Source organism: Saimiri boliviensis, chromosome 12 (genome assembly GCF_048565385.1).
Source record: "Saimiri boliviensis isolate mSaiBol1 chromosome 12, mSaiBol1.pri, whole genome shotgun sequence".
NCBI classification, from domain to species: domain Eukaryota; kingdom Metazoa; phylum Chordata; class Mammalia; order Primates; family Cebidae; genus Saimiri; species Saimiri boliviensis.
This window is the reverse complement of record NC_133460.1, coordinates 26,227,992-26,247,479: the sequence shown is the minus strand read 5'-3', so window position 1 is coordinate 26,247,479 and position 19,488 is coordinate 26,227,992. Positions and strand designations below refer to the sequence as shown.

Here is a 19,488-nt window from a genome sequence, read left to right as displayed (position 1 = left end):
ACTCGGAGAGCACACGGCTGCAATGCCACCGGCGGTTCCCTGCCCACAGAGGCAGTTATTCCTAAGGGGAGGCGGGATCTGGGAGCCAGCGGGTGGGGGCGGGTCTAGGGAACCTCTGGTCTGAGACTCACCTGCTGGCTGTGGGCCTCCTACGCTCACTCCACGGGACCCTCGGGAGCCAAGGAGAGAAGCCCCTTCTGCTGCCCGGAAATGGAGGGCAGAGTCCGAGGTGCTGCCCCTTGGCAAACTAAGAGGGTCCACACAGACCAGCCCAGAATATGTGGAAACTATTAACAACAACAACAGCAAAAATGCCCATTTACGTTGCCCTCAGCCAGGCCTGGGCTAAAGTGGTTTTCCCGATACTACTGAACCCGGCCACCGTGAGGCCCTGGGACAGTTCCAGAATCTCCAAATGCCTCAGTTTCCTGCACCTGTACAATGGGGGAATGGGCCCACCCCTCCTGGGGTGTTTAGGAAGACCAAGTGACACCATTCCCGTTAAGGCGTAGCCCCAGAACCCAATTCGCTAATGTCAGCAACCACTACTGTTACAGCTATAGATAAGGAAGCAGAAGCAGCCACTTGAAGGAGACCCAGGTCACGCAGCCATGGAGCCCTGTCACTCTGAGCCAATGCCTGTCTCTTTGCCACTGTTCTAAACTTAGGGTCTGAGGCTAGCCCATCTCTAAGCAAGAAACGTGGGTGTTAGGTCTATCTGTGTGTGTTTATCGGGAGAGGTCTTTGTGGAGTTCCAGGGAGGGGTAGCAGCAGCTAGCAGGTGGGCCCTGGTTGGGAGTGGGTCCCTGGAGGAGGAGATAGGGCCCTCATCTCCTTCCCTCGAAGGGAGTGAGGAGGTGGCAGTGGATGGAAACAGTGTGCTGCCCACTAGTGTGAGCCCCAGGGCATTCCCCAGAGGATCCATCCCCTTCAGGCATCCCAAGCCAGTGGATGCAAAGGCTCTGTGACCTCTCTGAACCCAGGTACTTCCTGAGGTCTCTGGGCCCTATGGGATTGTCCAGCTGGGAGGCTCATCTGTGGAGCAGAGTCCTGCAGGGACTGGACTGACCATCAAGGCAGCCAGGCTGGGGAAAGCAGCCCCTTCTATCATTTGGGTTGGTGGAAAGGCCTAGGGAGCTGATAGTGAGCTGGCAGCAAATGTCCTTGGGTGTGAGGACTAGAGGTGGGGTCAGACAGACTCCTGCAGGCCAGGAATGCAAACATCCCTATGAGGCTTCCAGACTGACGTTTGGAAATCACTTTGCATGCGTGAGCAAATGAGCCTCATATCCCATCCACGTGATGTCCTAGGCCTCACTTTACAAATTAGCCGATTCAGGCTCAAAGAAGACCAGGGACCTCTACAAGGTTCTGTGGGGCACCAAATGTCTGCACTGGGAACTTGGACTCTGACTGCACCCTGTTGACTCAGCCCTGGAGCCTGCGGCAGTGCCTGGCAGACTGGGGAAGGATGTCTGAAGAGGAGCACTGTTTCTGAAAGCGGACCAGCAACCCGCTCTGGCCCGGCAACAGCCTTGGATCCTGGAGCAGTGTAACCTCTCCGAACTTCATTTGTTAAGTGAAGGCGACACACGTAAAATGACATCTTGACATGGATGTACTAAGAGCAGCTAGACAGGTGGCAGGGCCATCTGGTGTCCTTGGTAACCTCCCACCTCAACCTGCTACTCTCAAGTTACTCTCCCAGTTGGTGGAAAGCAGAAGGGACCCCTTAGATGTGTTGTACACCCTTGGAGGAGGCAACTCCTGCTTTGGTCATTGTATATTTCTAAATATCGACCCTCATTGCAAAACGGAGCAGAAATTCAACCTTGCCACCCTTGACTTGCTTTGTCTTTGCCAAAACTGGGTTTGTGCCGGAGATTTGAGGCTCGAAAGTACTTTTCTTGCACTTCCGCGACAGGTACCATTGTGCTGATTTGACAATTGTGTGCGCTGCTGCTACTTTACAGCTTCCCAAATAATCTAGCTAATCATCTTGTAAGACCTTTGCTGCATGAACATAGGAACAAGGGAATATACTCAGCTCCCAGGGGAGACAGAGCCAGTGACCCGGCATTTCAGCTGTTCCGTACTACATTGGCAAAGGCCTTTCAGATCATTTTTTTAGCCCTCCTGCCTGCTCACTCATTCTTAAGCTTAGGACCATTTGCAAATCCTCCACAGAATGCTTTGTCCCTACCTTGCTTCTATCAGGTCTGACTTTCTACTGAATTAGGAGAATAATACTATCCAATTTTTGTTATTTACCTTGTAAAAAGTATTTTTATTTATCTTGCAAAGAGTATTTTTTATTTACCTAAGTATTTGTTATTTACCTTTTAAAAAGACGGGTGTTCAAACCATTCTAAAATTGATCCATATTTCTGTGGACAGTAAGCTATGTGGAGAGCCTACTCAACTAATCCTGGATTCTAGCAGTTGTCACTGGTAGAAAGAATCTTAGAAATCCAGATTCTCTCAAATAAGCGCATTCTGCTATGACTTGGCAGGCTGGAGCTTTTCCTTTTTCATGATCCCGTTGTTTGCTAGAACGTGGATCAGAATGGAAGTGTATGGCATGGTTTTGTAATGGACTTTGCGTACAGCAAATGCATCCCTAAACCAAGACCACTGAGAAAAAGCAAACATCCCTCTTCTACGGTGTTTAGCAGATTTCCATGTGTTACTTTTTCAATCTAGATTTCTAAAAGTAGTTTTGCATATTTGCTCCTCCATATTGTTCACAGGCATTTTACAGTCAAAAGCCGTCAGCCACATGCTTGAATTGCCACTAAAAGAGAGTGAACAGATTTCACTCCAGACAGAAGAGGTTTTCAGCTGTGACTGAGAGAGCAGGGAAAGGATGAGAAAGAAGGGAGATTGTGGTTACAGACAATGCACCCATCCAGTCAGAAGGAAATGCCGAAAGCCCCTGTGGTGTGCAGCTTACATGAAACCTGCAGCACCGTCTTCCCCTGCACCACTGAGGAAGGAACACGGAGTGCACTGTTTTTCCTGAAATGTACAGAAATGTGAAGCTGCAGAACTGACAGGATGTCTAGAGAGAAATAGCTTCTAACCAACCTCATGGGTGACCCCAATAGATGAGCGTGATTGTGAGCTGATGCCAAGGGCTCTGCAGGCCGGCTGCATGAAGCAAGCTGGACGAGCTCCCGGGAAATGGAAAGACATGTCCCCAGATTCCTAGAAGGCTCTAAATGGAGGGGATTGGAATGAGGGAGGGACTAGGAACTGAACAGATGTCTATAAAACTGACCACAAGGAAAACATTTTAGAACTGACCCCTGATGTACAAGACTAAAAATCTCAGTCCATGCCTTCTACGTTCATTGAACATTCAATGAGTGAAAGATAGACTGAAGAACTGTTCAGAGTAAAGGAGGTGAAAAAGACTTACCAAGTAAGTGAAATGTATGATCCTAGATCCTTGATACGGGGCCAGGAAAAAATTCCTAAAAAGGACATTATTGGTAAGACTGGCAAATTTTGAATATGCATGGACTATATTGTATACTACATACATTTTCTGAGTATGATTATGAAAGAGAATGTGTTCGCACTTGTTCTTAGGCGATCCACACTGAAGTATTTGGTGTTAATAGAGTGACTATAAATTATTCTTAAATGGGTCAGCAAAAATAACAAGTTTATCTATCATATGTATTATATATAATATATATATGGAAAGAGAGACAGAGACACAAGGAGAGAGAGGCAAATGGAAAGAGCAGGTAGGTCTTGATAAAGAGCATATGGAATTCATATACCATTCTCACAATCTCTATAAGTTTTCATTTTTTGCAAAAGAAAACTTAAAACTGAAAGCTTGTTTATGACTTTTAAGCTATCTTAATGTTTTTATATATCTGCTGCTCGTAAGCCTCATATAATTATTAATCAATCTCATGCATATTTCATCTACTGTAAGGTACTAGTAATTATAAAGTGCTTCCTCCCCATTTCAAAGATGTGACAGGAAAACACAGTTCTGATGTTGTGAATTCAAGCAGAAGACTTAGACTTCAGGGAAATTCCCATTCTGGATTCTTAATAACTTAGAAATAAAGGAATAAGACATCTGTAAGTCCTCTACAGAGACACAAAGACTCCCAGCTTGGAGTAAGACTAAAAGTGTTACAGAAGCAATGGATTGTAACTGAGGTCTGGGATGAGCTAGTCTGACTCCGGTGGCAGTTTGATTCCCATGGAGGTAAAGGCATCAAGCTCTATCAGCACACAACTGCTGTTAAGGCTCTGACTCACTTCTGGGCCCTTGGCTTGAGAGCCCTGTCACCCTACAGGAGAATCTGAATGGCGTTCAGTTCCATATTCACAGCATAGGCTAATTGGTTTCACAAACGCCCATAGTCACATTAACGTTGTTAGAGTTTTATTGCTGTTGGTAATTGTGTGTCTTTAATTTATACATTTGTTTTTTGTTTTGCGCTTGTAAAGCAACTATAAGCTTAGCTGTTTGTGTTTGTGCTGTGTTATTTCCACAGCAATAATTTAAGTCAACAGGGGCTCCGTAGGAATGCTTCTTGGCCTTTGAAAAGAACTCAAGTTTGCCAAACATTGTTTTAGGAAGTTCTCACTCTCATTTCCCAAGACTGATGGCACCCAGCTCAGTAGTCCTGGCGGGTGTGCTTGGAGGGGCTGCAGCAAGTCCAGAAGCAGAGGGTACATAAGCCCGCAGGAGTCAGGTATCATTTGTGAACCTGATGGGCTCGGCCCAAGCTAGGTGTCATCACAGCCCAGTGCAGAGCAGCAGGTAACACACACACACACACACACACACACACACACACACACACACACACACTGTACACACACACACAACTGTACACACACGTGCACACATGAACTCTGGCTCCTGGTACCCAGGCTGTGAGCTGTAGACCTGACATTCTCATGAATCTCCTTACTCTGTCTTTTCTACTGCTCAGCACATCCTCTCTGTCCCTGTGCCCACCTGTTTTTCTGTAGGACCTTCTTATCTAGTGGATGGAATATTTTTCCATGTTTTGTCCTAATTAGTCATGTCTAATAAAAAAGGAAGCTTTTGAAATTCATCTTATATATAGATCCTTTGATTATTTTTTTCAATAATTTTAGTTAACTCATTTGTACTTTTGAAGTATATTATCTTTTTCTGAAGATTATTTTCCATTATATGTAACATTTCTGTTTCACGTTTGATGCACTGGTGGTAACTTCTAGAAAAACGTGAAATAAAAATTATAATAAATGATATCATTATCTGATTTTAATGGAAGCGCATGTAGATATTTTGCTCTTTGGTTTGAGATAAATATTCTATATCATCTGAAAAAAATTCTTATTCTCAGTTTCCAGGGAACTTATTACAGAAATGATTATTATAGTTATTATATGTTTTCTAAATTGATGTATAATTCACATACTAAAATTCAGTGGTTTATGACATATTCACAAAGTTGTGTAACCATTTCCACTAATTCCAAAATGTTTTCATCACCCCAAGAAGAAATCCCATATCCGTTAGCAGCCAATCCCATTCCTCCCCCTCCCCTGAATCCCTGGCAACAATGTATCTGCTTTCTGTCTCTACAAATTTGCCTATTTAAATATTCCAGTGATGTAGAATGACACATTATATTGCCTTTTGTGTCTGGCTTCTTTCGCTTCACAGGTTTTCAAGGTTCATCCATATGTAACATGAGATCAGTTCTTCACTTTATAGATGATTTATATTCCATTGCATGGATATACTAGATTTTGTTTATTCTTTTATCATTTGATAAACATGTAGGTTGCTTTTACTTTCTGTATTAGGTGAATTATTTGTATTATGAATAATGTTGCTGTGAATATTCACGTACAATTTCTTATGTGGACATACGTTTTCAATTCTCAGAATTTACACCTACTTTTTTCCTAAGAGTTTTATAGTTTTACTACTACAGTTAGGTCTTTTTTTATTTTTAGGTTTTTTTTTTTTTAATATATTGTGAGGTAGGGATTCAAGTTCACCTTATCTCATACAGATATCCAGTTGTCCCAGCATAATTTGTTGAAAAGATTATTCCTTCCCCCATTAAATTATCTTGGCATTCTTGAAAAATCAACTGACTATAAGTGCACTGGTTTATTTGTGGTTGTTTTCACTACCTACTCAGATACACATAAGATTTTTTTTCAATATGAAGCACTGTTAGAATTAATAATTTTCAACTCTTTAGTCAAGAGATGACCCAAACTCAGTTATGATAAAGTACTCTTTTTTTTTTTTTTTTTTTTTTTTTTTTTTTTTGAGACAGATTGTCACTCTGTTGCCCAGGTTGTGAGAGTGCCTTGGTACAATCATGGCTCACTGCAGCCTCAATCTCCCGGGCTCAAGTGATCTTCCATCTTAGTCTCCCAAGTAGCTGGAACTGCAGGCATGCGCCACCACACCATGCCTGGCTAATTTTTGTATTTTTTTGTTTTTTGTAGAGATGGGGTTTTGCATTTTGCCTGGGGTTTTCTCAGACTGCTAGGCTCAAGCAGTCTACCTACACTGGCTCCCAAAGAGCTGAGATTACAGGTGTCAACCCACTATGCCAGGCCAGTCATGGTGAGTTACTCTTTTTGTACTCTGCTAAATTCGATTAGCTATTATTTTGTGTTAATAAGTGAGACTGACATATTGCTTCCTTTTTTAGCGGCATCTTTTTCAGGCTTTGTTATGAGGCTTATGTAGGTTTTATAACATGAGCTCCATCTTCTATGGTTTGAGAAAATAAAGGGTTTCAAGTAATTCATAATTTAAAATGTTTTAGGTCCCCTGACGCCTCTGGAAGTAATTTCCTTACTCTTTATCTGTGAAGTCCCAGGTATCTGAAAAATTATGTGTGTCCAAACCACAAATGAATGCTTAACTCAGTTGTGTTTCAGTTATGATTTAAGAACAAGTCACTAACTTAAGAATAATGCTATTCTCTTCTCCCCCGTCCATGTCAGCTGAAGTTATCCTTTCCATTAATAGTTTGCTTACCCGAGGTTGTTGTCATCTTTCATTTTTCCTGAACACTCATCATGGTTCCCTTGATCTGCAGCTGCTGCTACTTAATCTAAAGAAAATGCAGCCTGTGCAATTGACATATTTGCTTTCCTAAATACCTTGCATCTCTCTTTACATTGATGCTTGCATCTCCTTATGATGGTTAGAACACAGGCTTGGAGCCAGGCTGGTTTACACCAGCCATATGACCTTTGCAGGGGCTTTGCTTACTCACCAACAAAACATGGATAAAAATAGGACCCACCTCACTGGATTGTGGAGAGCATTACATGATTTAGTATTCATAAAGTGTTTTAAAATGATGCTTTGCCCTTAGAATACAGAATTCAGTACTTAAACACACTTGTCTCTGACAGGCTGAAATTTCAGAGCTTAGATATCAGGCCTCATTTCAATTCCCTCCCATGTGATTTTTTAAAAATAAAACGATTCTCCTCGTTAGTACTCACTATTTCTGGTTCAACAGCCTCCCCTTCCTTTACAGTGTCCTTTGTACTCTATCTGTCTATGAAGTCCCCTCAAACACATACAGCTCTTCCAAGAAGAGTTTCATAAAGCTGGAGCTCTTTTTTCTTCTTGCTGATCCTCAACCTCCTTTCACACCAAATTTAAAAGGTTTGTGGCCTCTGCTGCACCTTTAAAAGGCTGATATCATCCCCACCGCTGATGTCCCTTTTAAGATGACTTCATGGCTTCCTGCTGCATGTGCACCAGCAGAAGAAATGCATCCCACATGAAGCCAATGGAAAGCACCATGGCCTCCGCTCACCACACACAGGCAGATTACCACTCTGCTGAGCTCCATACCCTTACAACTGGCCTGCTTCTGAATGTATCTGTCTCAAACTCAGCTTGTTCAAAGGTGGCTCTATCAGAGTCCCAAGCAAACCTTCTCCTTCTCCATTGTCTGCAAATGGCACGGACATTTTGCCACCCAGAAAAAAACCTTAGCAGTCATTTTGGATGCCTTCCTCTCACCGTCCTCATCACATACCAGCCACACTTTATGGATCAATCTTCTAAATTTCCCCTGAATGCACCCTGCCACCCACACTTTACCTGGACCCCTTGTCACCATGCTGGCTCTCATCCACTCTTGACCCTTTTCGCCAGAGTGACTTTTACAAATGCAAATCTGACTTCGTATTTCTCCAGAGTGTCTTATAATTTTCAGGGTGGATGGTCAAGTTTCCTAATTTTGGCTCCAAAGCTCTTTGTGACTGTCTGTCTGCATGCAACAAGGAGCTCAGAGCTGCTCTTTTCAAGGCTGGTTTCTCCATGTCAACTCAACCCCCTCTCTCCTGCTTCACTCCTCTCCTTAGATTTCCCCATTTTCCACCTTATCTATCTCTTCCTTTCTATTGGATCATTTCCATTGGCATAACCTTCTCTCTCCCCATCATTGTCCAGCTACATCCATTGTTGCCTTCCTTTCTAATAGACTTGCCTGCAGAGATGTCCAGTGCTTACCTCCAGCAGTTGCTTTCATGTCTGCTGCTGACCAGTGCCCATCTGACCTCTGCCCTTCTCAGCTGCAGAGACTGCTCTCATCAGAACTGTCAGCGACCTCGTGCGTCAAATGAAACATACCTTCTCCTCAGCTCACTTCAACTCTCCCTATTATTCGACACTGCTCACCACTCCTGAAAATTACCTTTTCTTATTTTTGTTGACTTTGAAGAAAATTCTTAAGAAATACTCCTGACTTCATTCCTCCCTACTTCACAGGGCACACCCTAACTCTACCAGCACCCTAGCTAGTGTCATCCATCCACTGCTGTGGCTTTTTAGTATGGTACCATTTATTTGCAGGTAACTTTCTCATCTACATTTCCAATCTAGACTGATCTAAATAACGTGAACTTCCCACTCAACATCTCTGCCCAGATGTGCCATTAGCATTTAGAACTGACCATGTCTCAACTGACCTCTATCACCCACCTCCCAACACTTACACCTGTATGTCTACAGGCAGACACATGCTGATATGCGTGTCCAACACAGACATGCAGGCTCACACACAAGCACACTTATACTGAAATCACCCTCCAAAGTTCCCCTTATCAGTTAATGCACAGCCACCCACATTTGTTCCTCCTGGGAACTTGGGGATCCACCATGACAAACCCCTTTCTCACACCCCTGCATGCACCCTTCCCCAAGGCCTTTGGATTCTATTCCCCAAATAAGTCTTGAAATCACCATTCTTCTCCATCTTGGCTTGGGACAGCCTTTTCGAAGTCGCCGTCATTCCTGGCCTGGACTTTCTCAACAGCCTCCTAACTGATCTCTCCACTTCTCATTTGCTTCTTTTGCTGCTATTCCAATCCATGTCCCACACACCATGGAGTGAGCTTTTTAAAACATAAATCTGATCCTGTCACTTCCTAAAAGCATCCAAACTTAGAATGATGCATATGCTAAGACAGCGCGATTGGGAAAGGACCCTCTGAAAAAGATATTTAAGCTGCAACCTCCAAGATGGGCAAGGGGACAGCCAGAAGAGAGACAGACAAAGGCACATTCCACGTAGAGGGGACAGCAAGGGCAAAGGCCCTGAAGCATGAACATTTGAATCCTTTAAGGAAAGAAGGGGGCCCATGTGGTTGAAGCACAGTGAATGAGGCACAGAATGTTGAGATGGTGATGAAGAAGGTAGCAAAGGTCCAACCATACAGGACCCTTTAGGTCATGAAATGGGAACTTTCGTAATTGTTTTATACGCATGCGTTCAGGCCATAGGCTCCACAGAGCAGCGTCCATGTCTGCCTGGTCCCCTTTGTTCATTTGTTCCCCATGTCCACTTCAGTCCCCAGCACATCTTTATGAACTATAGGAGAGACAAATACCCCCAGCATTCCAGCCAGATCAGATGGCTAGCAATTCCCCAAATGTATCATGTCTGTTTTCTCTCCTAATGGCCTTGTTCTTGTCTAGTGAGAGGTTCTCAACCAAGGGTGATTTTGTCCCCGGGGAACATCTGTTAATGTCTGAAGACATTTGTGACTGTCACAACTGTGGGGCAGGGGATGCTGCTGTCACAACTGTGGGGCAGGGAATGCTGCTGGCATCTGATGGGTAGATGCCAGGGATGCCAGTAAACATCTTGCAGCAGATAGGACAGCCTCAGCAACAAATAATTAGCATGCAGGGTCAACAGTGCTGTTTGAGGAACCCTGGTCTAGCTTATTCTACCTTTCCTTTAAGCCCCTGGAAATATCGTCTTTTTTGGAAAGTTCTTCCTCCAGATCAAAAGCTTGAGCTTGGGCCCCCTCATCTAGGATCTTCATACTTTCCTGATGGGATTTATCCCCTTGTTTTCCAGTTGCCCATTCTAACTGTCTCTCACTGGAAGAGAGACATTCCATCAGAGGCTGGAATATGTCTTCCATCAGCATGTTGAACACACAGTGGACCACGATTAATTTTTCTTGAATGAATGCAGCCCCCTGAGACAGGGAGAAGGGTGAAGATGAATTTGGTGGCAACACTTAAAAATGTATAGTTGAGAGAGATCAACTCCTAGGTTGAAAGGACATCCCCAGCCTCCTGCTCTACCTTGAGGAGCTGCCTGTCTCCAAGTGTCTGTGCTAGTTTGTAACCTACGGAAATGGCAACTTCCCATGTGTCCAATCTGACAGCATGGTTCACTCAATTAGTCACTGCATTCAATTTTGTGTTTAATCCCAATAACATAAAAGACATAGAACTAGGGCATATGACAGATCTGTAACAGTGAAAAACAAAGGGCTGAAGAGTCATTTGCAGTTGGCTGTCTCATGAGCCACAGCTACTTAGCATGTGTGGACCTGCCTGATCCACTGGCAAAAATAGAAATCCCTCTGGCCATGCATTTGTGGGTTTCAGATGTTGTGCCTGCCATCAGAAATACTCAGAGTCCTCTCGTGTGGGTTTGGGTTTTGAAATGGACCCTGGTGGAGGTGCTGCGCCTAGGGCAGGAGGCAGGCTCTTTCCAGTCTCCCAGCCGTCGCTGCTCTGCACTCCATGCCATTCCTTTCCCCCAGCGCTCATCCTCTTTCCCTGACTGAGTGGCTCTGATCCTGCTGGCTAGGGAAGGAGCAGCCCCAGGCACTGGAGGTGAGGGCAGGGGTGGGCATCTTCCCTCCGGCTCGCTGCTTCTCCTGCTGCTGTGCTGGGAGCACCTCTCCTCGGGACCAGGAACATTCGCTGTTGTCTGAAGGGCTCTGCTCCTCCTCTGGCTGCTGGTCATGTGCTTGGCCCTGAGCCCACCTTCTCTCCAGCATCTCCTCAAAAAAGATCTGGCAGCTGAAGCCCTCCTGGATGCCATGCTGCACATGCTCCAACAGAGCATCCAGGGAGGGGAAGACCCGGCAGCAGGCCAGGCAGTGCAGCCCATAGTCAGTGGTGACCAGCCAGTCCGGGGGCTCCCGTACCGCACCTCCTGCGAGCAACACTCCAGCAGCTCTGTGTCCTCAGGCTCAGGTCTGCAATTGCTCTTGCAGGCCTCCAGGTCCCAATGCAGGTCGGTGTCGGAAGCCATCTTGAAGGAGGAGCCTTTCCTCCTCTGCCTCTTGATGAACTGGGCTTTATGGATTCAGGGCTTCCTGCTGATGGGCTGGAAGCCTGCCTCGGTCTCACAGGCCACTGCCAGGCCCCGCACGGTCTGCACATGCGTGTAGAAGGCACACACACTCTGCGGGGCAGCGTTGTCCTCGTTGCACATGCAGGAGCAGCACGACTGGTACTCGGAGGACTCTGAAGACGGGGAGCTGCTCTAGCCCAACATCCCTAGGGCCCTGGCAGTGAAGTAGAGGCCCTCCTCCCAGGGAATGGCAGGCCCCGGCCGTGGGTGGGGTGACTCTTCTTTCTGTATGGTCCCTGAGAAGCAGAAGAACATTGTCGTCAGTGCCCCCCAAGAGATCGCTGTCACATCCAGGAGCCACAGACTCTGAAAGGGTACAGGTTCTGGGAGCCCTTGGGCAGACACCACTCCCCCTGCCCATTTCTTGATAAAATGGAGATGATGATAATGCCTGCCGAACAGGCTGTGGTAATGACTGAATAATGTATGAATGCAATCACCAAATCCTGGACTCAACTGAGAAAGACCATTAAATGGTGAGTAACAGAGTTACAGACACATTAAGGATATGACGATAAAGATCAAGTAATGTATTAATCACCAAAAACTTGACTAAAGCAAAGACCATCATCCGGGGAACAGGTAAGCAGACGGTGGTACATCATACAATGCAACCTGTTACACCCGTGAACCGCTGAGATGTGCAACACTCGTTATGGATGAATCCTGAATGCCATATGCTAAATACAAGAAGCCAAACGAAAAGGCATGTGGTCATGAGAGAATGTGAACAAAAAGAAAGAAAAAAAAAAAAGCCATGCAGCGTACGATTCCATTCAGATGCCATTCTAGAAAAGGCACATTTTTAGGAAGAGAAAACAGGTCAGTGGTTGTCAAGAGCCGGGGGTGGGGTGAGGGGAGACTGCCCATAAGGCACAAGGGGACTTTTAGGGTTTCCGAAAATGTTCTTTATCATGGTTGTGTTGGTGGTTCCACAAAGGTACATATGTCAAAATTCTTCATATTGTGCATTTAAAATTGCTGATGTCTGTGTACATAAAAGACACCTCAATAAAGCCCATTTAAAAAACAACACATGCAAAGTGCTTTGGCCAGGCCACCCAGGCTCACAATCCTCTTCAACATTTTTGACCTGTCTTCACCTTATGCAGGGGTCAACTCACCATCTCCTGCAACACTTACTGTGTACCCCTCACCATGGAAGTGCTTGCCAAGTGTTAGCTCCTTTAGTATTCAAAACAACCCTGAGAACTTATATTGTTAGGATTCCCATTCAACAGAGTAGGGAACAGAGGCATGGAGTTTGAATGAGTGGTGGAGCCACTGGGCCCCCAGAGCTGGTGTGACACTTAGGTGCCATCCACAGACTCGTCCCAGGGGTCTTCAAATTGATGTTCCAGATTAACGTTCACCAGTTTATTATAAAGGGATTTTTTATTTTGCTCCTGAAATCAATTGTTTTCTCAAATACACATTAAAACAAATATGTAATTATAAACATTTTACATTTTCATCCTCATATCCCCTGGAAACACCTTAGATACTCACAACAACAGCCTCAGTGATACCAGGTGTCCCATCAATATCAATTTCCTTTCCCCCAACAGGTATGGTTATGGTCAATACAACCCTTTGGTAACAGTAACAGGAGGCAATCTGGCAATGTCCCTTCCCGTCAGGGCTTCCTCCCAGAGAGCACACGTGGCTGACCTTCCAGGCCTTTCTTTTGACCTACCTGGCTAGCATACTTCCACACTCTCCTCAGTGGACTCAGGGCTGGTCAAGTTGAGGGTGGTCCCATCGGTAGGTGACTGTTCTCCCCTGTGGTCCATGAAGGGGCGTTTCATGATTTGAAATGAATGCGCAGAGTCTTGGTACTCCAGCTGTTCGGTGGGAGTTGGCTGGGCTGTACTGAAGCCCTCCAGCTGGCCCTACCCAAAGTGGGCAGTGAGCTCCCCATGGTGGCTAAGATGCTGGCTCTACTCTATGACCTCATCGATGGCACTGTTCTGTTCTGTGACCCATGGGAGGGCAGAGGCTGAACCCGGACACCAGGAGAGGCTTCCTAACGTGTTCTTATTTCCCTGTGGGACCTTTTCTGTCTTGTGTGTGATCAGGGACACACACAAATGCAAAACGCTCATATTCTTCAATACTTAGACACACATAAAAGCACAAACACATAAGCACAGAGACACTTGTACACACTTAAACATGCATGGAACCACTGTCTTAGTCCACTCGTGTGGCTACAAAGGAATACCTGAGGCTGGGTGATTCATAAAAGAAAGAAGCATATTGGGCTCGTGTTTCTGGAGCCTGTACGTGAAGCCTAGTGCCAGCATCTGCTTCTGGTGAGGGCCTCAGGAAGCTCCATTCTTGGTAGATGGAGAAGGGGAGCAGGTGTGTTTAGATCACATGGGTGAGAAAGGAAGGAAGAGAGAGTAGCGGAGGTGACAGGCTCTTTTCAACAGCCAGTTCTCATGGAACTAAGAGTAAGACCCCGTTACCACAAGGACGGCACTGAGCCCTTCATGAGGGATTTGTCCCCGTGACCCAAACGTCTCCTACTAGGCCAACCTCTCACATTGGATATCAAATTTCAATGTGAGATTTGGTGGGGACACATGTCCAAACTATGTCACTCACGTACAAAGAAACATATATGCTCATTCAGACACACGTATGCACTGGGACATACATGACACACAGTAACAAATATATGTATGTGTGTTCACAGACACACATAGATACCTAACAGGCTCACACATACAAATTCACTCACATATTTACTTAACCACACACACATACATGCACACAAACTCATGCCAGTTAATTAACCATACGTAGGCTCACTACACACAGTCATCACCCAACATCAAATAGCCCTGCTTTCCAATGTGGGAAATTGCTCCTTCTCTCCCCTATCCCAAGTCCCCACGCTGACCTTGTTCAGGCACCTCAACCCTCCACAACCCCACCCCTCCCTTGTCCTCTACGCACTCCCTTGCTCAGTTCCTGTGACTCCAGCCACCTCGCTGCTCCCCGGACATGCCAGGCATCCTCCCCTCCCAGGCTCTGGGCTCTCGCACTTGCTCTTCCTTGTTTCTGTTCCAGGCTCTCCCCTAGGTTCCTGTGTGTCTCCCTCTCCTGCCAGTCTCCTCTGAAACCTCATCTGGTCAGAGGAGCCTGCCTAGCACCCCCAGGGGAAGAGCCTTCTTTGGCCCCACATCTCTCTGTCACCTTAGCCTGCTTTATTTTTGCATGATAGCATTTACCACCCTAGGCTGTATATAATGTCTCTGTATGTCATGGGTTTACCTGTATCTGTCTTCTCCTCCTTAGATTTAAGCTTAGGAGGATAGAGACTTCCTTCATTCTTTCACCTCATTTTACCCCTAGTGTCTAGAATAATGTTTGACATATTAACAAGCACTCGAGAAATAATGAGTCAACAGCTGATGAGCACGTTGGGCTGAAAAAGGTGTCACTCTCTCTGGGAGCTGCCTCCTCTGTGCTCCCTGAGTCTCTGCAGCTCCAGGGTAGCTGGTTCTCACCCACCAGGGCTCTGGGAATTGCCTCTTCCTTCTCTACTTGCACAAACCACGCTTCAGCCTCAATCAGCCTGATACAGTGTCCACCTGCCATCTCTCTGCTCCGTGATACCCCGACACGTCACTCATTTCCTCCACAAGCTTCTTACCACTTCCCTCTGTGGCTAAACTTCCCACCCTTGGTCAGTCTCATCAACTCTATTCCTTTGAATCCCAAATACCAAACAGTTCAAATAGGTGATGGACTGAAAATAATCTCAATATTCCATCAGCAACACCAGCATCCCCCCACACACCCAGCACTGAGGAATATCCTCCTCTCCAGAATTCAAGGCTGCTGTGTGAAGGAAGACACCATGGTGCTCTACTGGGCCATGACAGTCACACTTCAACTAAACGGGAGACTATGTCCTGTGGCTAAAAGAGGAAATAGTGTAAGTGCATCCTTTCTTAACAAATACATACAGAGACTTGCCTTACAAAAACAAGAGGGGGCGGCCAGGACACAGAAAAAGTAGGTTAATGGGGGATGGAAGGCAGTTCAGAAAAAGATGACATCATGAAGAATTGCTGAGGCGTAAAGTACACAGCAAGTCTGGGAGGAAAGGAGACTCAGCCAGCAAATGATACAGAAAAATTTATTTGGTATTTTTTTTTGAATCAACTTTGGTCTCACTTCATGTAAAACAGTTAAGGGTATTTTCATAATGGTTCAGAGCTTATGTTTTAATGAAAAATGTGTAGAAAGAAAATATGTTAACATTTGTAATTACAGGGTGGTTTTTCTTAAACAATATTAATCTTCACAAACATTGAGAACCTTTGTCATCTTTTCTAATTTCACTGCTTTAAAAAACTCAGTTTTAATTTGCATACCTCTGCTTTTCAGTGGAACTGGGAAAATAAACAAACAAACAGCAAATGAGCAAGCAGTTTCCAGGGGAAGAAATGCAGATAGCTGATAAACATATGGGAAGATACGGAGTCTTCCTGCAATAAGGGAGCTACAACTGAAAAATGTGTGATATACAGTATAGCATTTTTCACCCATGAGATAGGCAAGAGTTAAAAAAATGGACAAAAACTAGTAGGGCGTAAGGAAATGAACACTTTTATTCTCGATTAGAACAGTGTACCTCACCTTTCTTAAAAAGTTTGGTGGTACCCATTAAAATTAAAAGTAGACGTGCGCTTTCTAAGCAGTTGACTATCATCTCTTCCTAGGGAACCATCACATCATGTGCTATGTGCATCAAATAGCACGTAGAGAAATATTTATTGCAGCATTGTGTATAATAGAAATAAAACCAGGAGACATTCCTAAGATCCATCAAATGAATAAATTACAACATAATCAAACTGTGGAATAATACACCACAATAAAAGAAAGAGATCTATACATACCGATGAGTGTTTCATGTTAAATGAAAATACAAGATACAAGGAATATACAGATGACCCCATTAACGTAAAAATTAAACACCCACCCTCAAATCACTTACAAAATTCTATATTGTCTATGTATCAAAAGGCACAGAGGAGATCTGAAAATAATCACACCCAAGAGAAAACAATATTGACCTCAAGAAAGAGGAGAAAGATTAGATGGGCCTGCGCGAGACTGAATTTCCCAAAGATGGCCACATCAATCTATATCACAACCCACATCCTCTTCTGATAGCATGACAGGGTCCCTCTTCTGATAGCATGACAGGGTCCCTCTTCCTGAACTGGGGTGGATTTGGTAACTGCCTCAATCAAAACAGAATGCACAAGAGTGATGCTTTATGACTGTCAGTGGCAGGCCATAAAAGATGTGGCTTGCTCCTGGTTCTATCTCTCCTCTCCTTTGGCCTCAGCCACTATGTTGTGAGGAACCCTAGGCCACACGAAGAGGTCACATAGATGTGTTCCAGGCAGCAGCCACAGCAGAGGTCTCAATCAACCACCATACATGTGTGTAAAGGTGCCTTCAGATAATTTTGCTTCTCAGATGTCAAGTCTTCCAGCTGGGGTCCAAGACATCACAGGGCAGAGTCAAGCCTTCCCCTCTGTACACTGTTCGACTTCCCCACCCACAGAAACCGTGAGCATAAGAAACCGTGTTTTACACACTAGGTTCTGGGGCAGTTTGTTACAGGCCATGGTAACTCAATGCACTTTGATTTTCCCTGTAATGTTTAAATATGTTCTAGTGAGTTAGCTCATTGACCAGCATCTGTGCTCTGCGTCTTCCTGGCCCAGTCAGAGAAACCTGGGGGCTGGGCAAGCCCTGTGGTTTTCCCAGGACAACCTGGGAGGATGGTTTCCATCCTCACCCCATAGGAAACAACTTACTAGATTGCAACATTTATATACAGTTACTCTTGTAAAGACAAAAGCTTTACAGTGTGGGGCCCAAACAATGTTTTCCAAAGTCCCTTGAGTCAGGTTCTTCTTTCCCCAGAATCTGTACACATTCCTCCTAATCCTCTCAAAAACCCTGTACTGTGAACCCTTCTTAGAGATAGGGAGCTTGGTGATTCAGAGGGGGTTGATGAGCTGTGAGTGGGAGAGCTGGGGGAGAAGGGGCTTCCATCTCAGGCCTGGGGGCAGGGCTGCATGGCCAGGTTGCCCTGATGCTTCCTGTGGGCTGCTTCTGGGACTAGTTTGGAGTGAAGCCCCTCCAATGGTGAGCGATTGTCCTCCTCACTCACGTGGCCTCTGGGCTGCTTCTGTCTATGGGAAGAGCCTCTGCCCCAGCCACTCTGCTTGCATGCAGATGCTCAGCTGAGACCACCCACACAGGGCTCCACTCATCCCCCTGCAGCTCTCCAGTGGGTTTTCCAGCCTTGCCAGGAAGCTCCGTGCCTCACTGCTGCAGCCAACAGAGCTGGTGTGCAAACCTCCAAAAGGACCAACACAGCGCTTTCTTGGAGCTCTGATTCCCGGCCAGCTCATTGCACACATTGCATGAGAGCCCCAAACCTCATCCAAGAGGCCTGGAATATTTTCTAGTCTTAACTTTTCTTCCAAAACCTACTCTTCTCAGCCTCTGTTTTTCCCAGCTGAGGAGGCTAACAGGAAACAAAGCGGCCACAGCCACAGCAGGAAGCAGAGAGGCTGCATTTCTCCTCACTTCTAATTCCAGAGCTTGGCTTGCGCCCCAATCTGGGATGTGGGGAGAATCACATCATTCATTCCAGGGTCCATGGGAGTCCAGAAATAGCCTGTGCACTCAGCCAAGGGGTGGTGCTTCAGTGTTGATCGTGGCATTTCTGTGGCTAGAGCCACCGTGTAAAAGTGTCGCAGGTGGGCAGCCCTCCTGCTCCTGTCTCCACACAGAAAGCAGGGCCCCTCGAGGAGGGCAGGTGCCCTGCCACCCTCCCAAAGTTCTATTCTCACGTTTAACACTGGAGGGAGGGAGAAGTGGGAAGCTGCGTGGACGCTGCACAGCAGGTTTGCATGGAGTGGGCTTGGTGGTGTTCAGAGTGGGAATTTCTCCCAGTGAAGGTCAGTCCTCAGAACTTAAGGATGACCTCATTCTGTTTGGGCTGCAGAGAAAGTGCCAAAAACTATCAGACAAACTGAAAAGTGGAGTAGAGAAGTGCCGTCTTTTGAGTTCATTTTCTGTTGCTTCTTGTAGCTATTTTAAAAGAAGTGAGCCAGTGGACCACAGAAGGCTCGGCTCAGCCAGAGGGAAATGCAATCCTCAGCTCGCCCAAGCAAATGGGAAAGGGAGTTTTGCTTTTGTTTTTCTTTCGACTTAATAACAGGCTGCTCCTTTGGCAGGTTTGTTTGGCGCTGACTCGGGTTTTGACCTTCACCTCAGGGTGCCCACACAAATAGCTTAGGCCTTCCCTCTCATCAGAGAGCGAGGAGGGGGCGGTCCCTGGGGCTGGGTCCTCAGGCATGGCACGGCTGTGCTCCAGGACCCAGAGCCCCACCTGGCCCAGCGCCTGTGGCATTTTGGTCAGCTCTGGCCCAGGGGAGGGCTGAATGTTCAACAAGGTTGCTGGATGCAGAAGTTTCTTCTTCCCACGCACACTTCCTTGGAAAGGCGGTTTCAGCTTGGGGGGAGACTTCTTTTTGGATGTCATGCGCATGACCCAGGAACCCAGGATCCCACAGGATCCCAGCACCGGCCGTGTTCTGTGTGTGTTCTTGGAGAGCCACAGTGGGAGGTCTAGGGAAAGGGGTCTTCTCTCTCTCTATGTCCAAAATGGGCTGCCCACAGGCCATGCTAGACACAGCCCTCAGGAGCCATTCTTATCTTCTACTGAGCCAACTTTCCTGCAGCATGG

General features: G+C 45.9%; 1 protein-coding gene across 1 annotated transcript; it reads right to left on the bottom strand.

The window, feature by feature from the left end:
* Window positions 1-11,009: 11,009 nt before the first annotated feature.
* On the bottom strand, window positions 11,010-13,550 carry FAM170B (family with sequence similarity 170 member B). The gene is given in 3 exon segments (XM_003930244.4): window positions 11,010-11,484; window positions 11,487-11,926; window positions 13,387-13,550. Coding segments are annotated over 3 exon segments (942 nt in total). The 5' UTR covers window positions 13,499-13,550; the 3' UTR covers window positions 11,010-11,094.
* Between the last annotated feature and the right edge of the window lie 5,938 nt (window positions 13,551-19,488).